This window comes from Pyrgilauda ruficollis, unplaced genomic scaffold, assembly GCF_017590135.1.
Source record: "Pyrgilauda ruficollis isolate IOZ18807 unplaced genomic scaffold, ASM1759013v1 scaffold7, whole genome shotgun sequence".
Taxonomy (NCBI): Eukaryota; Metazoa; Chordata; class Aves; order Passeriformes; family Passeridae; genus Pyrgilauda; species Pyrgilauda ruficollis.
The window spans coordinates 14,089,611-14,102,301 of record NW_024528821.1 but is presented as its reverse complement, the minus strand read 5'-3'; the positions used below and the strand labels follow the sequence as shown (position 1 = coordinate 14,102,301).

Sequence of the window (12,691 nt, the reverse complement as noted above, 5' to 3'; positions counted from 1 at the left end):
TCAGCACTAAGTTTGATTTGTCATGCCCCAGGATTTTTTTTGCAGCTCTCAGAAGTGTCTGCCCAGCAGCTCTGGTGGTGCAAGGAGGGGTGCTCTGCATATGTGCCCTGGGCTCTCTGGGGAGGGTTTGCATTCCAGGTGCTGCTGTGTTTCTCTTGACTGTGTGTTCTGTCCTTTCTAGTACCTGCTCGAGAACAATCGTATGGTGAATATATTTACAGACCTTTACTACCTGACCTTCGTGCAGGAGCTGAACAAATCCCTGAGTGGCTGGCAACCCACAATCTTACCAAATAGTAGGTCTCTTCAGAGTACCTTTACTCCCCACATGTATCCAGTTTGTGCTTGTAGTCTTGGATCCTCTAGCCCGATTGTTCTCCCCCAGCTTCAACCTTGGCATAGGCAGCACAGTCCTGCTGTGTGTTGAGGTCATACTGACCCAAACTAACTGCAGAGCCAGCGTGGTTTATGCTTCAGCAGCTTCTGTTGCCCACAGTCAGGGTAGCTGGGAGCAGAGCACGTGTGCTTTGATCCTGGGACAATTTGAATCTTTACAACACTTCACAGTGATGTCTCCCCCCTTTGGCAAGGAGCTTGCCAAGCCAGGAGGCACACTGGTGCATGTGTTTGTGTTCCCAGCACGTGGATGAGCCCTGCACATGGTGCTAGGCCTTGGCCAAGGTTGCTGTGCTGCTGCCTTGTGAACAGGCTAACCTGGAGCTCTGCAGAGGCTTTTCATGGTGCTATGATCTGGGCTGCCTTCCCTGCTGTGTCTTGTCAGTAGTTATTTCATAGATCCAGCCTCATCTCTGCAGATTGGCTATCCCAGGCAGAGCCATTTGACTCCAGACCTGTGTATCTAGGCAGGAGCTGGCCAGATCTCTCCTGCCTGCTGCTTTTCCCTAATCTCACTGAGTGTGGTGGAACACTGACCTGAAGTTCACTCTTTGGCCATCTGTAGTGATGAGCAGTTAGGATTGATTTGGGTTCTCACCTGTGGTTTGGCTGTGATCTGGGGAGGCTTATGGCTGGGCAGAGCTCTAGCTCTGCTCATGGCTCAGGAGAAATAACCTTATGGAAAAAGAGATGCTATGAAGCATCAATCTTTTGCAGTGAGCTTTCCTGGGCAGGGTGAAGGGATTGCCACAAAGCCACTGCTGATGTGACCTGGTTCTCCCTCTGTGTGTTGCAGACACAGTTTTCTCCCGTGTCGAGGAGGAACACCTCTGGGAGTGCAAACAGCTGGGTGTTTACTCACCCTTTGTGCTTCTCAACACCCTCATGTTCTTCAACACCAAGTTCTTTGGGCTGCAGACAGCGGAGGAGCACATGCAGCTCTCCTTCACCAACGTGGTGCGCCAGTCCCGCAAGTGCACCACAGCCCGTGGCATGACAAAGGTAGTGAGCATCCGCTACTACGCTCCTGCCAAGCAGAAGAAAAGCCGAGGTGGGTCTGGGGGAACATCTCTGTTCCTCCCCCTGCATCCCTCATCAGGATCCAGCCATGATCCAGCTCTCTCCCTCTCTGCAGATGGCGGCTCTGGAAAACGGAAACGTGAGGAGGAGGTACCGATGCTGGAGCAGCGGGAGAACAGGATGAATCCCCTCCGATGCCCAGTCAAGTTTTATGAGTTTTATCTCTCCAAATGGTGAGGCTTTCTCTGGAGAAGGGGCAGGTGCCATTTTGGGGCCACTTCTTAGTTTTGATGGAACCCTGTGGAGTGACTGCTGCTCTCCAGACATTTGTACACGAGCACGCAGTCTTGCCCAGGCTCTGTGCTGCTTCACTAGACCAAGTTTGAGAGAATGCTTCTCTCTGCCCTCTTCCACTTCCTGCCCTTCTCGAGACTGGCAGGAATGTGCAGTAAGAGTCCAGTGCTTGGGTGGTTGGGGGTTTTGGCCTTGAACAAGGAGCTGTAGGCTGAGTTTGTGTCCTTGTCCTACTGAATGATGAGAGGCTGTGACGAGCTGTGAACACCCCTTGCTAAACAGGCCATCAGACCAGGCTGTCTGAGGCCCTGAAGCTGGTACCCCAGGTCTCACCCTCCTGTCTCTCCACAGTCCCGAGAGCCTGCGGAACCGCAATGATGTGTTCTACCTGCAGCCCGAGCGGTCGTGCATCGCCGAGTCCCCGCTCTGGTACTCGGTGATCCCCATGGACCGGAGCATGCTGGAGAGCATGCTGAACCGCATCCTGGCCGTCAGGGAGATCTACGAGGAGCACAGTCGGCTCAGCAGCCTGGAGGATGACATGGACTAAGGCAGAGGTGCTGCTGGACTGGCTGCACTCCAGCCCTGGACACCTCATCTTGCTGCTTGCCGTTGCAGGGCAGGGGCCATGCAGCATAGGAAGGGATGGTGCTGCAGCAGTGCTGTCCCTGCATCATTACCAGACTTGGACCTCCCATCCTGCTCGTTACAGGCATCCCCTACGTACATGGCCCCCACACTCAGCTCTGTCTCGTTTTGACTGCTGGGTGAGCCATCTTCCCCAGGGTCCATTCCCATGGCACAGGAGTGGCAGAGTCCCTGGTGCAGCTCCCCTTGCCCAGCCCTGTCCTTCCCCTACCCCCAGCCCTGCTACTACCCCTCTCTCCCTGTGCCCCAGGGCAGGAATTGCACAAAACACATTGTCCCATTGGACCAGTGGCCCCCGAAGCTTTTACTTCCCTCTTCCTTTAGCATTCTCTCACATGCTGGAGAGAGTATCAAGGCACAGTAGCTCTGCTGCTGGGGCAGGATTGTCTTTTCAAGCCAGTGGGCATGGGCCACAGGCAGCCTGAGAGTTGTTGGGTCAGGAGGAGAACTTTTGCCCCGGAGTGTGAGAGATATGGGTTGGTTGTAGGGAGTAGATGGAGCTTGCACTGGAATTTGTGGGCAGACATCTGGCCTTGCCACAGAGATACCTCCCTTGTGTGCAGCCAGGATGCCTCCCTCTCTTTGGTCAGTGTTTTCTGACTCTCCTGAAAACTGATGGAGATGGGTCTGTACTAGTGCTGCCCCTCTCTCCCCACTGTTCCCTGTCGTGGTGTAAGGACCCTCCCCTGTGCAAGGTGCCATCAGTGGAAACGTCCGATCCAGCCAAGGGCCCAGGCATTTGCTGGCAGAAGCAGGGAGCCCTGCCTGACCTACCCCTCCCTCCCACAGCCACAGGCTGCCACCACCCTGCCCAGGGCAAGTCTGGCTCCAGCTGTGCCACTCTGTGCTGCCTCCTGCCCCTTCTTGTGTTCTGGTTGGTTTTCTTGAGCTGTACATGGGTCTCCTGTTGAGCCTGTATATATTGTTCTGGGCCCTGGCCTGGGGCCATCTGTTCTCTGTGTCCATGTGGAGAGTGAGCCGCTCACCAGTCTTGTTGTAGTGATGCCAGGGCAGTAGGACTAACCCTGTGTCTCTGGAAACCATTCATTTCAAATAAAGATGTGAAAAACTGGTAGCCCCTGGTTTTTCCCCCTGGGCAGGGTGAGCATTGTAGGAGAGCAGGGCTAGTGTCCCTGTGCTGCTGTGCACCTTGCTCCCACCCATCCCAGCCTGTGCTCCCTGCACTTCCTACCTTGCCTGGGCCCTGCTGTCCTGCCAGCTCTGGCATGTGGTCATGGCCTCTGCCCCAGTGCCCACTGGTGCCAGCATGGCATGCCCTGCCTGTCCCTGCCCTGCCCTGGGCCCAGAGTGCTGCAGCCCCACCCAACCAGCAGTGGCCCTGTCCTGGCCCTGCAGCGTGGCTGTAGGATGGAGCAGTTGGAGAGCAATGCCACAGTGCCTGTGAGCAGAGCACGAGTCAAGTGAGGTGCAGTAAGTGTTTATTTTCTCCCCCTTCCATGCTCTACTTGCAGCCCTGCTGCTCCCAGGGGTGCCAGGAGCAGCTGAGCAGTGTCCCCAGAGCTGTCCCCAGCTCTCATGCTGGCCATGGGGTCCATGCCTTGGGCCTGGCAGAGACTGGAGACACAATCACCGCTGTGCCCACCCACGCATTGCCCATCCCTGACCATCCGAGCAGGCCACATTTACACTGCTAGGTCTGCCATTCGCGTGTCCCTGCGGGACCCAGCAGCCACCCCTAGCCATGCACCTGCCTTCTTCAGCGGTGCCAGGCCATGGGGGGGTCTGCCAGCAGCCAGGGGGCTGCCACCCCTGGGCAGAGTGACATAGGTGCTGCCAGGCCCTACAGGCCCACCAGGAGCAGTTAGGATGCGGGACTTGGGGCCTGGCCCCCGACAGCACTTGGTGAGACCCAGGTGGTAGATCTCCACCAGGTTGAGCAGCAGGGACACACAGGCCACCCCCAGCATGAAGAGAATGAAGATGGTCTTCTCAGTGGGCCGGGAGATGTAGCAGTTGACCGTGTTGGGGCAGGGCCAGCGGCTGCAGGTGTAGAGGGGCTTCAGCTGGAACCCATACAGGGCGTACTGGCCCACAATGAAGCCCACTTCCAGGAGAGCCTTGAAGACGATGTTGCAGATGTATGTCCTCAGGATGGCCCCCCGCATGCACACCCGTGCCCTCGTGTTCCCTGCAGGGAGCTGGGGCTGCCTGGGGCGCTGCCGCCTGGCCCCGCTGCCAGCCCGTGCTGCCGTCTGCTGCTGTGCCTTCTCCTCCAGGTGCACCAGGTGCAGGATGTGCCCCAGATACACAAGGCTGGGGGTGGAGACAAAGATGATCTGCAGGACCCAGAAACGGAGGTGGGAGATGGGGAAGGTGCTGTCATAGCAGGCATTTTGGCAGCCGGGCTGCTGCGTGTCACAGGAGAAGCCAGACAGCTCGTCACCCCAGACCCGCTCCGCGGCTGCCCCCAGCACCAGGATGCGGAAGACGAAGAGGACGGTGAGCCAGACCTTCCCCACCACCGTGGAGTGCTCCTGGGCATTCTCCAGCAGCCGGCCCAGCAGGCTCCAGTCCCCCATGGCACGTGCTGTGGTGCCCTGCAAGACAGCCACCCTCCAGACACAGCCGCCCCACAACCCGCCAAAATGCCACCCCACTCCCTGGTCAAGCAGGTGTGCACAGACCCAACACAAGGCTGTCCCTGGAGTGTCATCATCCTGCATCCCAGGGGACCCCCTAACCTGTCCCAAGGAGAGCAGGGGGAGCAAAGGGCTCCAGCAGAGAGCTGGGAGCACCACAGGGAACAACCGCGGTGGCAATCCGGCACGGGGACCTCTCACCGTAGAGGGTGGTGGGGCAGAGCCCAGTGCTCCCGCGCCGCCCGCTCCTGTCGCTGGGGTCTGGGGGATGCTGCCAGGCCCCTTCCCAGCTGGTGCCCAGCTCCTCTGTGGGGCACGGACAGGTCTGCCTGCTCCGTCTGTCCGGTCACCCAACGGCAGGCATGGGGTTATTGGGACATGAGGCAGCTGCGTGCCCCATTGGCTTTCATTGTGACTGGCACATCAAACAGCCACTGGGGAAACTTTTCCCCTCTATTTTTGGTCTGGGCACTTTTCTAATTATATTCGGGGCTGCAGGGGCTGGTGCTGGGGGAGCGCAAGCCCTTGGACACTGATCAATGCCACCCAGGGGTCACTGGCTGCTGCTGGCTGTCAGGGTAACACAGCCCCAGCCCCAGCTCAGCCCTGGCACTGCAGCCACACAGCCCCTCGTGGCACCCACCACGACTTGGGTGCAGGGATGGACACCCCACACTGGCACCCCAGCTCCCGGCATATCCCGGCCAGAGCAGAAAGGAGGGAGGCAGCACCTGAGAATGGAGATTTAATGGCCCAAGATGCCCTCCTGGCCATCTTGGAGAGCCAGACTCACGTCTGAGGGATGCTATCCTTGGGACAGGGACAGTAACAGGCCCATGGGGCGACTGTGGGGGCAGGGCCCCTGCAGTGGTGGCCCTAGCAGGCAGAGCAGCGGTCACCCTTCTCCTGCAGCCCAGAGTTGCGGCGCAGCATGTCCTTGAGGGAACCGTCCTGCTCTGTCAGCAGCTGGTTGATCTCGTTCTGCTTGTACTCGGAGGAATGCTTGTGCCCATAGAAGGAGCCCTTCGCCGACGAGGGGTTGGAGTGGTGCTGGCTTCGGCGGGCACAGGCCCGCACCACCAGGTAGACCAGCTCTGCCATGTTGAGGATGATGCAGATACTGGAGGTGACCAGCATGAAGACAGTGAAGATGGTCTTCTCAGTGGGCCGGGAGATGAAGCAGTCAACAGTGTTGGGGCAAGGATAAGCCTCGCACTTTACCAGCCGCATCATCTGGTAGCCTGGGTAGAGCAGGTAGAAGATGTACATGAACACGGCCTCGAAGAGCAGCCTGAAGACCACGCTGCAGACATACGTCCACCACAGCGAACCCGCTATGCGCATCTTGTGCTTCTTGACCTCTTCCATGTGCTTGGCATCCGCATGCCCTGTCAGCACCAGCAGCTTCTTCTCCTGATGCTGCTGGTAGGCCACGTGCATGGCCACGAGAAGAGCTGGTGTGGTGACGAGGATGAGCTGCAGGGCCCACAGACGGATGTGGGAGATGGGGAAGAAGTGGTCAAAGCAGACGCTGTTGCAGCCAGGCTGCTGGGTGTTGCAGGTGAAGGCGGATTTCTCATCCCCCCAGACGCTCTCGGCTGCCACCACTAACACCATTATCCGGAAGATGAAGATGACGGAGAGCCAGATGCGCCCAATGGCAGTGGAGTGGCGGTTCACCCCGCTCAGCACCGTGTAGAGGCCGGCCCAATTCATCGTTTCTCACGATGTCTGCAGGAGAGAGTGGCGAGGATGGTGTTAGGAGCAGGAAGGACCCCTGGCTGAGAGCCAGCAGGACTTGGCTCCAGTGGCAGCAGCCCCAGGAGGGACCTGGGAGCAAGTGGGTGGCAGCCCTGGTGGGTGGAGAGCAGGATCAACAGACGGGAGGATGGACAGACAGGATGGCAGCATGGCTCCTGCTTCTGACACAGCTCAAGGCAGCATTTTGGCCAGAGCAGGCAGGAGACTGGCTGCCCCAGCAGTGCCAGATTCTCCCATCCTGCCACCCCACACTGGCACAGGGATCCTAACCCACAGCTGCCACAGGGAATGGGGGTGAAGGTCCCACACCTTTGCAGGGACCCCCAGTACCCAGTGCTGAGCTCTTTGGCTAGGAATGGTCCCAAGTAGCTTCGTGGGCTCCACTGCACCAGTGCCTCCCTTTGTCCTCGCATTATCTGCAGGAGCATGGCCAGAGAGCCCTGAGCTGGGGGGATCCCCCCGAGCAGCTCTGCACTGCCCTCCCAGGGCGATCCTTGCCCAGGGAACACATGGCAACCTCACCCCCAAGCACAGACCCCTGCCCCACCAGAGCCACCCACTGGCACTGAGCAGCCCCGGGAGCTGCTTCCCACCCCTGCATGAGTCTGGGTGGCTGGGACCAGCCACCCCCCAGTGTGGAGGATCCTGGCGACGCGTACCTGCCGGTGAGGAAGGGTCCTCGCAAGCTGCCCCCAGTGGCCCCTCTAAGGTCTCATGCCTCCCGCAGGAGAGCTCTGCTCCGCCTGCCCTCGTCTCCCTCTGCCACTGCCCTGCACTGGAAGTCATATGGTGCTTTATAAACTATTTACATACAATGGGGCCTTTATCGGCCCCTGAACAACACACTTTAGCATTCAGATCTAACGCCCTGACTTCCGCCCACCCTGGCCAAACAAAGTGCCTGTGTGCTGCATTCCCGCTGCTCGGCCCTGCACCCACTCCCACCTCCCCACCACGCCCCGCACCGACCACGGCCACGGCCCCCCACCCGCGGGCTGCTCGCGGCTCTGCCCGGCGGGACCCACGCCACAGACATCGCCGTGCCGGACAGGCCACCCAGCGCGCCCGGAGGTCCCTGCCCCAGGAAGCATGGCCGAGCAAGGCTGCGTGCCCATCCCGCATGGACGGCACAGGGCTCTGGAGCAGGGCTCTGGCACTGGGTACCGCTGCTGTGAGTCCTGCCTTCTCCTCAAGGCTCTGGTGCCAGCAGGAGCGTCTGTGAGGGCTTTGGAGCTGCCCCGCGTGTGCAGTTGGAGATGCGGGAGAAAGCCCGGTGGAGTGACGCTGGCTGTGCGCTGGGGCTGCGCTCCTCCCCCGAGAGGGACTCACTGAGGCTGCCCTCCTGCTCGGACATGCTGGTTGGGACAACAATCCCTGTGCTCGCACAGCCCCCGTGTCCCCAAGGCTGGTTTCCCAGCCGCACCGCCACACTGCGCCCCATCCCCGCAGGGATGGCGCCATGTCCCTTGGGTTTCGTCCCCAGCCTCAGGTGGGGAGCAGCATACCCAGTAAACCCTCCCAGCTGGGTGCCTGTAGGCTGGCAGGGCAGTTAATGCCATCCCAAATGCCACCTCCTCCCCTTAGCCCAAGGTGCGAGCAGCCGGAGCTGTGCAAGCGGCGGCGGCCCGAGCCCGTCCAGCAAAGCCGTGAGGCCGCCGCTTGTGCCCTCGCTGCCCCTCTCCCGCCACGAGGGCCAGCACTGCCGGCTCTCCTCTCCCAGGCCTGAGCCCTGCTGTGGCCCCCACTCTGCCCCCCTGGTGCTCCCCAGCTGGGGACATGCGGCCACCACCGCAACGGTGCGGTGCCCGCCAGCTCCTCACCTCAGCAGCAGGACAATCAGTGCTCTTTGGGATTGCAGCAATCAGTCTGCGCCGCACCACACTGGACTTTATACTGCCCTCAAAGCACGTCACCCACCCCCTCCCAAACAGCCTTGCTCCTTCCACGACTCGCCAAGTAAACACCGCAGGTGTGTCCAGCCTGGCTCACACCCACCCGCATCCACCACCGCGGCTAAGCATCCCCCGGGGCCAGCCCCGGGGCTACTGCAGCACCGCGGCACGGCCAGCCCCCCAGGCTGGTCCCCGGGGAGATGTCTGGTCCCCGTGGCCCCACTCCCCTGCTGTGAGCATCCTCCCCGCTGCATTCCTTGCAAGCCAGGCACATGCACCGCGGCGGAGCCCTGCTCTCCACCCGGAGGATGACTCTGAATACCCCCAGCTCTTGGAGCACCTTGATCTGGTGCTTCAGGCTGCCGGCTGATTTACCAGCCAATACCCAATACCCAGATTCAATGTGTAAAAGTGCAGCCGGGAAAAGGCAAACAGCCTGTCAACGATTAACTCGGCTGGCCCGCTTCAAGGTCCCGCTGCCCAGCACTCCGTGCGGGACATGGCCACCCTGCCGCTCATCCTGGGCCCCGGGGCCGGGCTGCGGGAGCCTGCACGCCATCCCTCGCATGAGGGTGACCGTGGTGCCGGTGTCTCCCGCATGGGGACGGCAGGGTGGCACTGTGGAGCGGCTGGGGCCGCAGCGGGGCGGGGGTCGGTGGGCAAAGAGATACCGGAGGTGGCCGGTGGTGCAGGGCTGGTTGGGGCCATCAGGGCCACAGTCCCAGTCTCTGATAAACTGCCACACCTGAGTCAGCAGCGCCGGCGAGGAGCGGCACCGCCCGGGTCCCGCACCCTGGACGTGTCCTGGGGGTCAGCGGAGGGTAGACTGCGGGAGCAAGGGGCTATAGTGGGGCCAGGCTGGCGCGATCAGGCTGGGTGGGGGTCACTGGGGGCGATCAAGAGGAGGGCAGACTGGTGAGCACTGGGGTGGGCTGAGCTAAGTGGGACGAAGCACAGTGGGAGATTGGGGTTGGGAGAGGGGTCCCGGGGAGGCAGTCTAGGGGTCTTGCTGGAGGTCACTGGGATTACTGGGAGCCAGGATAGGGGTACTGGGGATTACTGGAAGCCAGGACAGGGGTGGCTGGGGATTACTGGGAGCCAGCCTAGGGGTCCTGGAGGGCCCTGGGAGCCAGGCGGGAGGTCACTGGGGATTACTGGGAACCAGGCGAGGGGTGACTGGGGAGCGCTGGGAGCCAGGATAGGGGTGACTGGGGAGCGCTGGGAGCCAGGATAGGGGTGGCTGGGGGGCGGTGGGAGCCAGGATAGAAAGAGGAGGAGGAACTCGGGGCGTTGCTGTCCAGCACGGTGCCCGCCCGCTGTCCTTGCAGGGAGTTGCTGGGAGGAGCAGAGGTCCCAGGGGTGGGCGGGAGCGCGGGCAGCCCCCTGGCAGCAGGTTAAACTGCAAAAGCCATCGGTGAAGGACGGGCTGTACCAAACAGCCGTGGCCGGCGCTGCCTCCAGTACTCAGAAAACTGCCCCGCCCGCCACCACGTGGGCCAGAAATGGGCTCCTTGTTAATGACGCTAATTGTGGAGTTAATTGGTGTCTTAAGTTGCAGCGGAAGAGTTCAAAGACGTGGGCAGTGTAACGCAGATAAGCTGATGAGACGGGCAGGACTGAGTCAGCGTGCGGATGGTGCGACTGAGGTGACGCAGCTACTGGCATTCTGCTAGGGTCAGAGAACTCGCAGTCCAGCAGTCTGTATGGGTACGATGGACGAAATCAAGCTTGAACCACCACTGAAACATCTCCACTGTCAGGAGGGCTGCAGTGGAGACTTCCAGAGTCTCCTTTCCCCGGCCATTCTGCTCCAGGCAGGGCTGGCCCTGTGAATGGCTCAGCCTTGTCACTGGATGGCCACTGCAGTGCAGGGGCTGCTGGGTTCCAGGCTTGGACTGGCAGCAGGACAGGCATCCCTGGATCCAGGCTGCTGTTCTCAGAGAGACAAAACCCTCTGGTCTGAGTCAACTGCCAGGAAGGTCACTGGCAGTGGGTGAGCACAGAAATCCTTTGTGCTGCTGCAGCACAGGGCAGAGGGGGTTGCAGCCTAAGACTTAACAGCTTGTTCCGCCTGCCTGTGAGTCTGCTCTCCTGTGTCCTGGGTGCATCAGAGGTGTGGGGAACAGGACCAGGGCACTATCCCAGTGATGCTTCTGTGAAGAGCAGCATCCCTGCCCTCCTCCTGGCTGTGACTCCTCATGCAGCCAGAGGCCACCCACAGGTCACTCACTCCCTCCCATGCCAGGGACACCTTTGCAGTTGAGTTCCCTTATGGCTCTCCTTGCCAACAGCCCTAAACATGTCCCCTGAAGCAGAGGATATCCCACAGCTGTCACGCAGATGTAAACTGTTCATGCCCTCTGGGATACAGTGTCCCTTGAGCTTTGCCAGGTCTCCAAAGGAAAACTGTTGATGGTCAAGGACACCCTGGACAGATGGCAGCCTCAGGAGTTTTGCAAAGGCAGTAGCATAATAGCAGTGGGTTGTCTGTCACCAGCTTGCCTTGGGGTCCTAGCTGGGTTGGCCATGCTGGCACATGTGGCAGCGTGCAGCTGGGGCTGTGCAAGGATGAGAAGAGGGGACAGAAGGGCAGGGTAATCCCCTAATCTGAGGCAGAAAGCCATCACCCCTTCAAGGGGGCACTAGGCACCCTGTGGGGTGCCACAATGGGCAGCACCAGGGCTTTTAGGGGGGTCCAGGACAGGGTCTGGAGCACGGTGGTGGACAGGCTGACATGTGCCCGTGGCACTGGAACTGCAAAAGTCCCCCGTGGGGAGAAGGGCAGAGCCCCACACTCAGCTTCCTGCGCAGCCTGTCCCCCTGCCTGCCCCGGCTCCCCTGGCTCGGGGCCTCGGCCCTGGCTCCAGTATCTGCACGCTGCCTGGAGGCAATTCACCCCCCCACTCCGCTCCTGGTTTCCATGGCAACTCCAGTTGAAATTACATTAAAAAGAAATGAAACCAGCAGCTTTTCTCTTTGGCAAATAGGGGGAGGGGAGCTCAGCTGGGAAAGGCTGGGGAAGGGGTTTGAAGTTGGGAGGGAGGGGGCTGTGGGACAGATGCATTCCCACATGGGATCCCAGTGCTGGGGGCAGCAGGGCTGGGGGGATGTGGGGACACACATGGTGTTGGCAGTCCTGGATGGTGTGGTGCCAGCTTGCATGTGGGGGTCCAGCACCCTGACATGGTGGGTGATACCAGGGTCCTCCTGCTGTGTGCCTCTGGGGGGGTTTGCCAGGGACATGAGGCCCAGCAGAGCGCACCCCACCCAGCCCGGTGGTCCCCGGGCCCTGCATGCTCCAAGAAGAGGCGAGACACACCGCTATTAAAAATATCACTTCTGTTTTATTTGGAATTTGTTACTCTGCGCGGGTGACAGGGTATAAATACATTCTCCAACGAGCATCCTCACCCTCAGCCCTGCGCGGGGAGGGGCCGGGGCGGGGCGCAGGGCTGTTGCTGTGCTGGCCCCGGGCCGCAGGGCCAGCAGGGCCGTCGATGCGCTGGCCCCGGGCCGCAGGGCCAGCCGGCACCGGTGCGTCACGGCCGCCAGCACGGGCAGCGTCTGCCAGCCGGACCGTCTTGCACAGGGACAAGATATGGTGTCCCCACAAGGACCTGTCCCTTTCTCCTGCCTCCCCAGGCCCCAGGTGCTAGTGCTCACCCTGGGGGCTGAGACTGGGGTACCCACGTAGGATCCCCTGCAGCTCCTTCTCCATGCCCGACCACACCAAAGCCACTTGCCTAGAGCCACGTGTGGCTCGGTGGCCACAGCAGATGCCCCAGCCCCAGCACACGTGCTCCCAGCCCCACACAGGCTGCATCACCCCCACAGTCCCTACCCAGGCATCTGTTCCAGCTGCACATCCTGGATGCCGGAGCTGGGGTCACCCCAGGATAGGGTGAGGGCCCCAGTGGAAGCAACCTAGGAGGCAGAGTTGATGCTGGTGAGCAGCTCACCCTGCTCCTGTCACCCCACTCCTGCCACAGGCTGCAAACCACTGGCTCTGCTTTTGGGCAACAAGCATGGGCAGGGAGGGCACAGCACAGCCCTGGGGCAGTGGTGAAGGGATGTGGGATG

The 12,691-nt window shown here is 60.8% G+C and overlaps 3 protein-coding genes across 5 annotated transcripts in view; 1 reads left to right on the top strand and 2 right to left on the bottom strand.

The window, feature by feature from the left end:
- Positions 1-3,422, top strand: part of ZMYM3 (zinc finger MYM-type containing 3) — a 32,241-nt gene extending 28,819 nt beyond the window's left edge. For all 3 annotated transcript variants that reach the window (XM_041485432.1, XM_041485435.1, XM_041485434.1), the window contains 4 exons: positions 182-296; positions 1,193-1,447; positions 1,532-1,649; positions 2,062-3,422. In XM_041485432.1, the coding sequence (XP_041341366.1) occupies positions 182-296; positions 1,193-1,447; positions 1,532-1,649; positions 2,062-2,260 (687 nt within the window). In that variant the 3' untranslated portion in view covers positions 2,261-3,422. The remainder of the gene's footprint in view (positions 1-181; positions 297-1,192; positions 1,448-1,531; positions 1,650-2,061) is intronic.
- A 499-nt stretch (positions 3,423-3,921) lies between these two features.
- Positions 3,922-5,007, bottom strand: LOC121363264 (gap junction alpha-3 protein-like). Its single transcript, XM_041485440.1, has one exon. It carries the CDS (start codon positions 4,896-4,898, stop codon positions 4,002-4,004), a length of 897 nt encoding a protein of 298 aa, XP_041341374.1. The 5' UTR covers positions 4,899-5,007; the 3' UTR covers positions 3,922-4,001.
- A 683-nt stretch (positions 5,008-5,690) lies between these two features.
- Positions 5,691-7,962, bottom strand: GJB1 (gap junction protein beta 1). Its single transcript, XM_041485165.1, has 3 exons — positions 7,884-7,962; positions 7,379-7,494; positions 5,691-6,689 (listed from the first exon to the last, which is right to left on the bottom strand). Exon 3 carries the CDS (start codon positions 6,672-6,674, stop codon positions 5,835-5,837), a length of 840 nt encoding a protein of 279 aa, XP_041341099.1. The 5' UTR covers positions 6,675-6,689; positions 7,379-7,494; positions 7,884-7,962; the 3' UTR covers positions 5,691-5,834.
- Positions 7,963-12,691: the final 4,729 nt, after the last annotated feature.

Coding starts and splice junctions, on each gene's coding strand:
- LOC121363264 (XM_041485440.1), bottom strand. CDS start 4,898: ATGGGGGACTGGAGCCTGCTGGGCCGGCTGCTGGAGAATGCCCAGGAG.
- GJB1 (XM_041485165.1), bottom strand. CDS start 6,674: ATGAATTGGGCCGGCCTCTACACGGTGCTGAGCGGGGTGAACCGCCAC.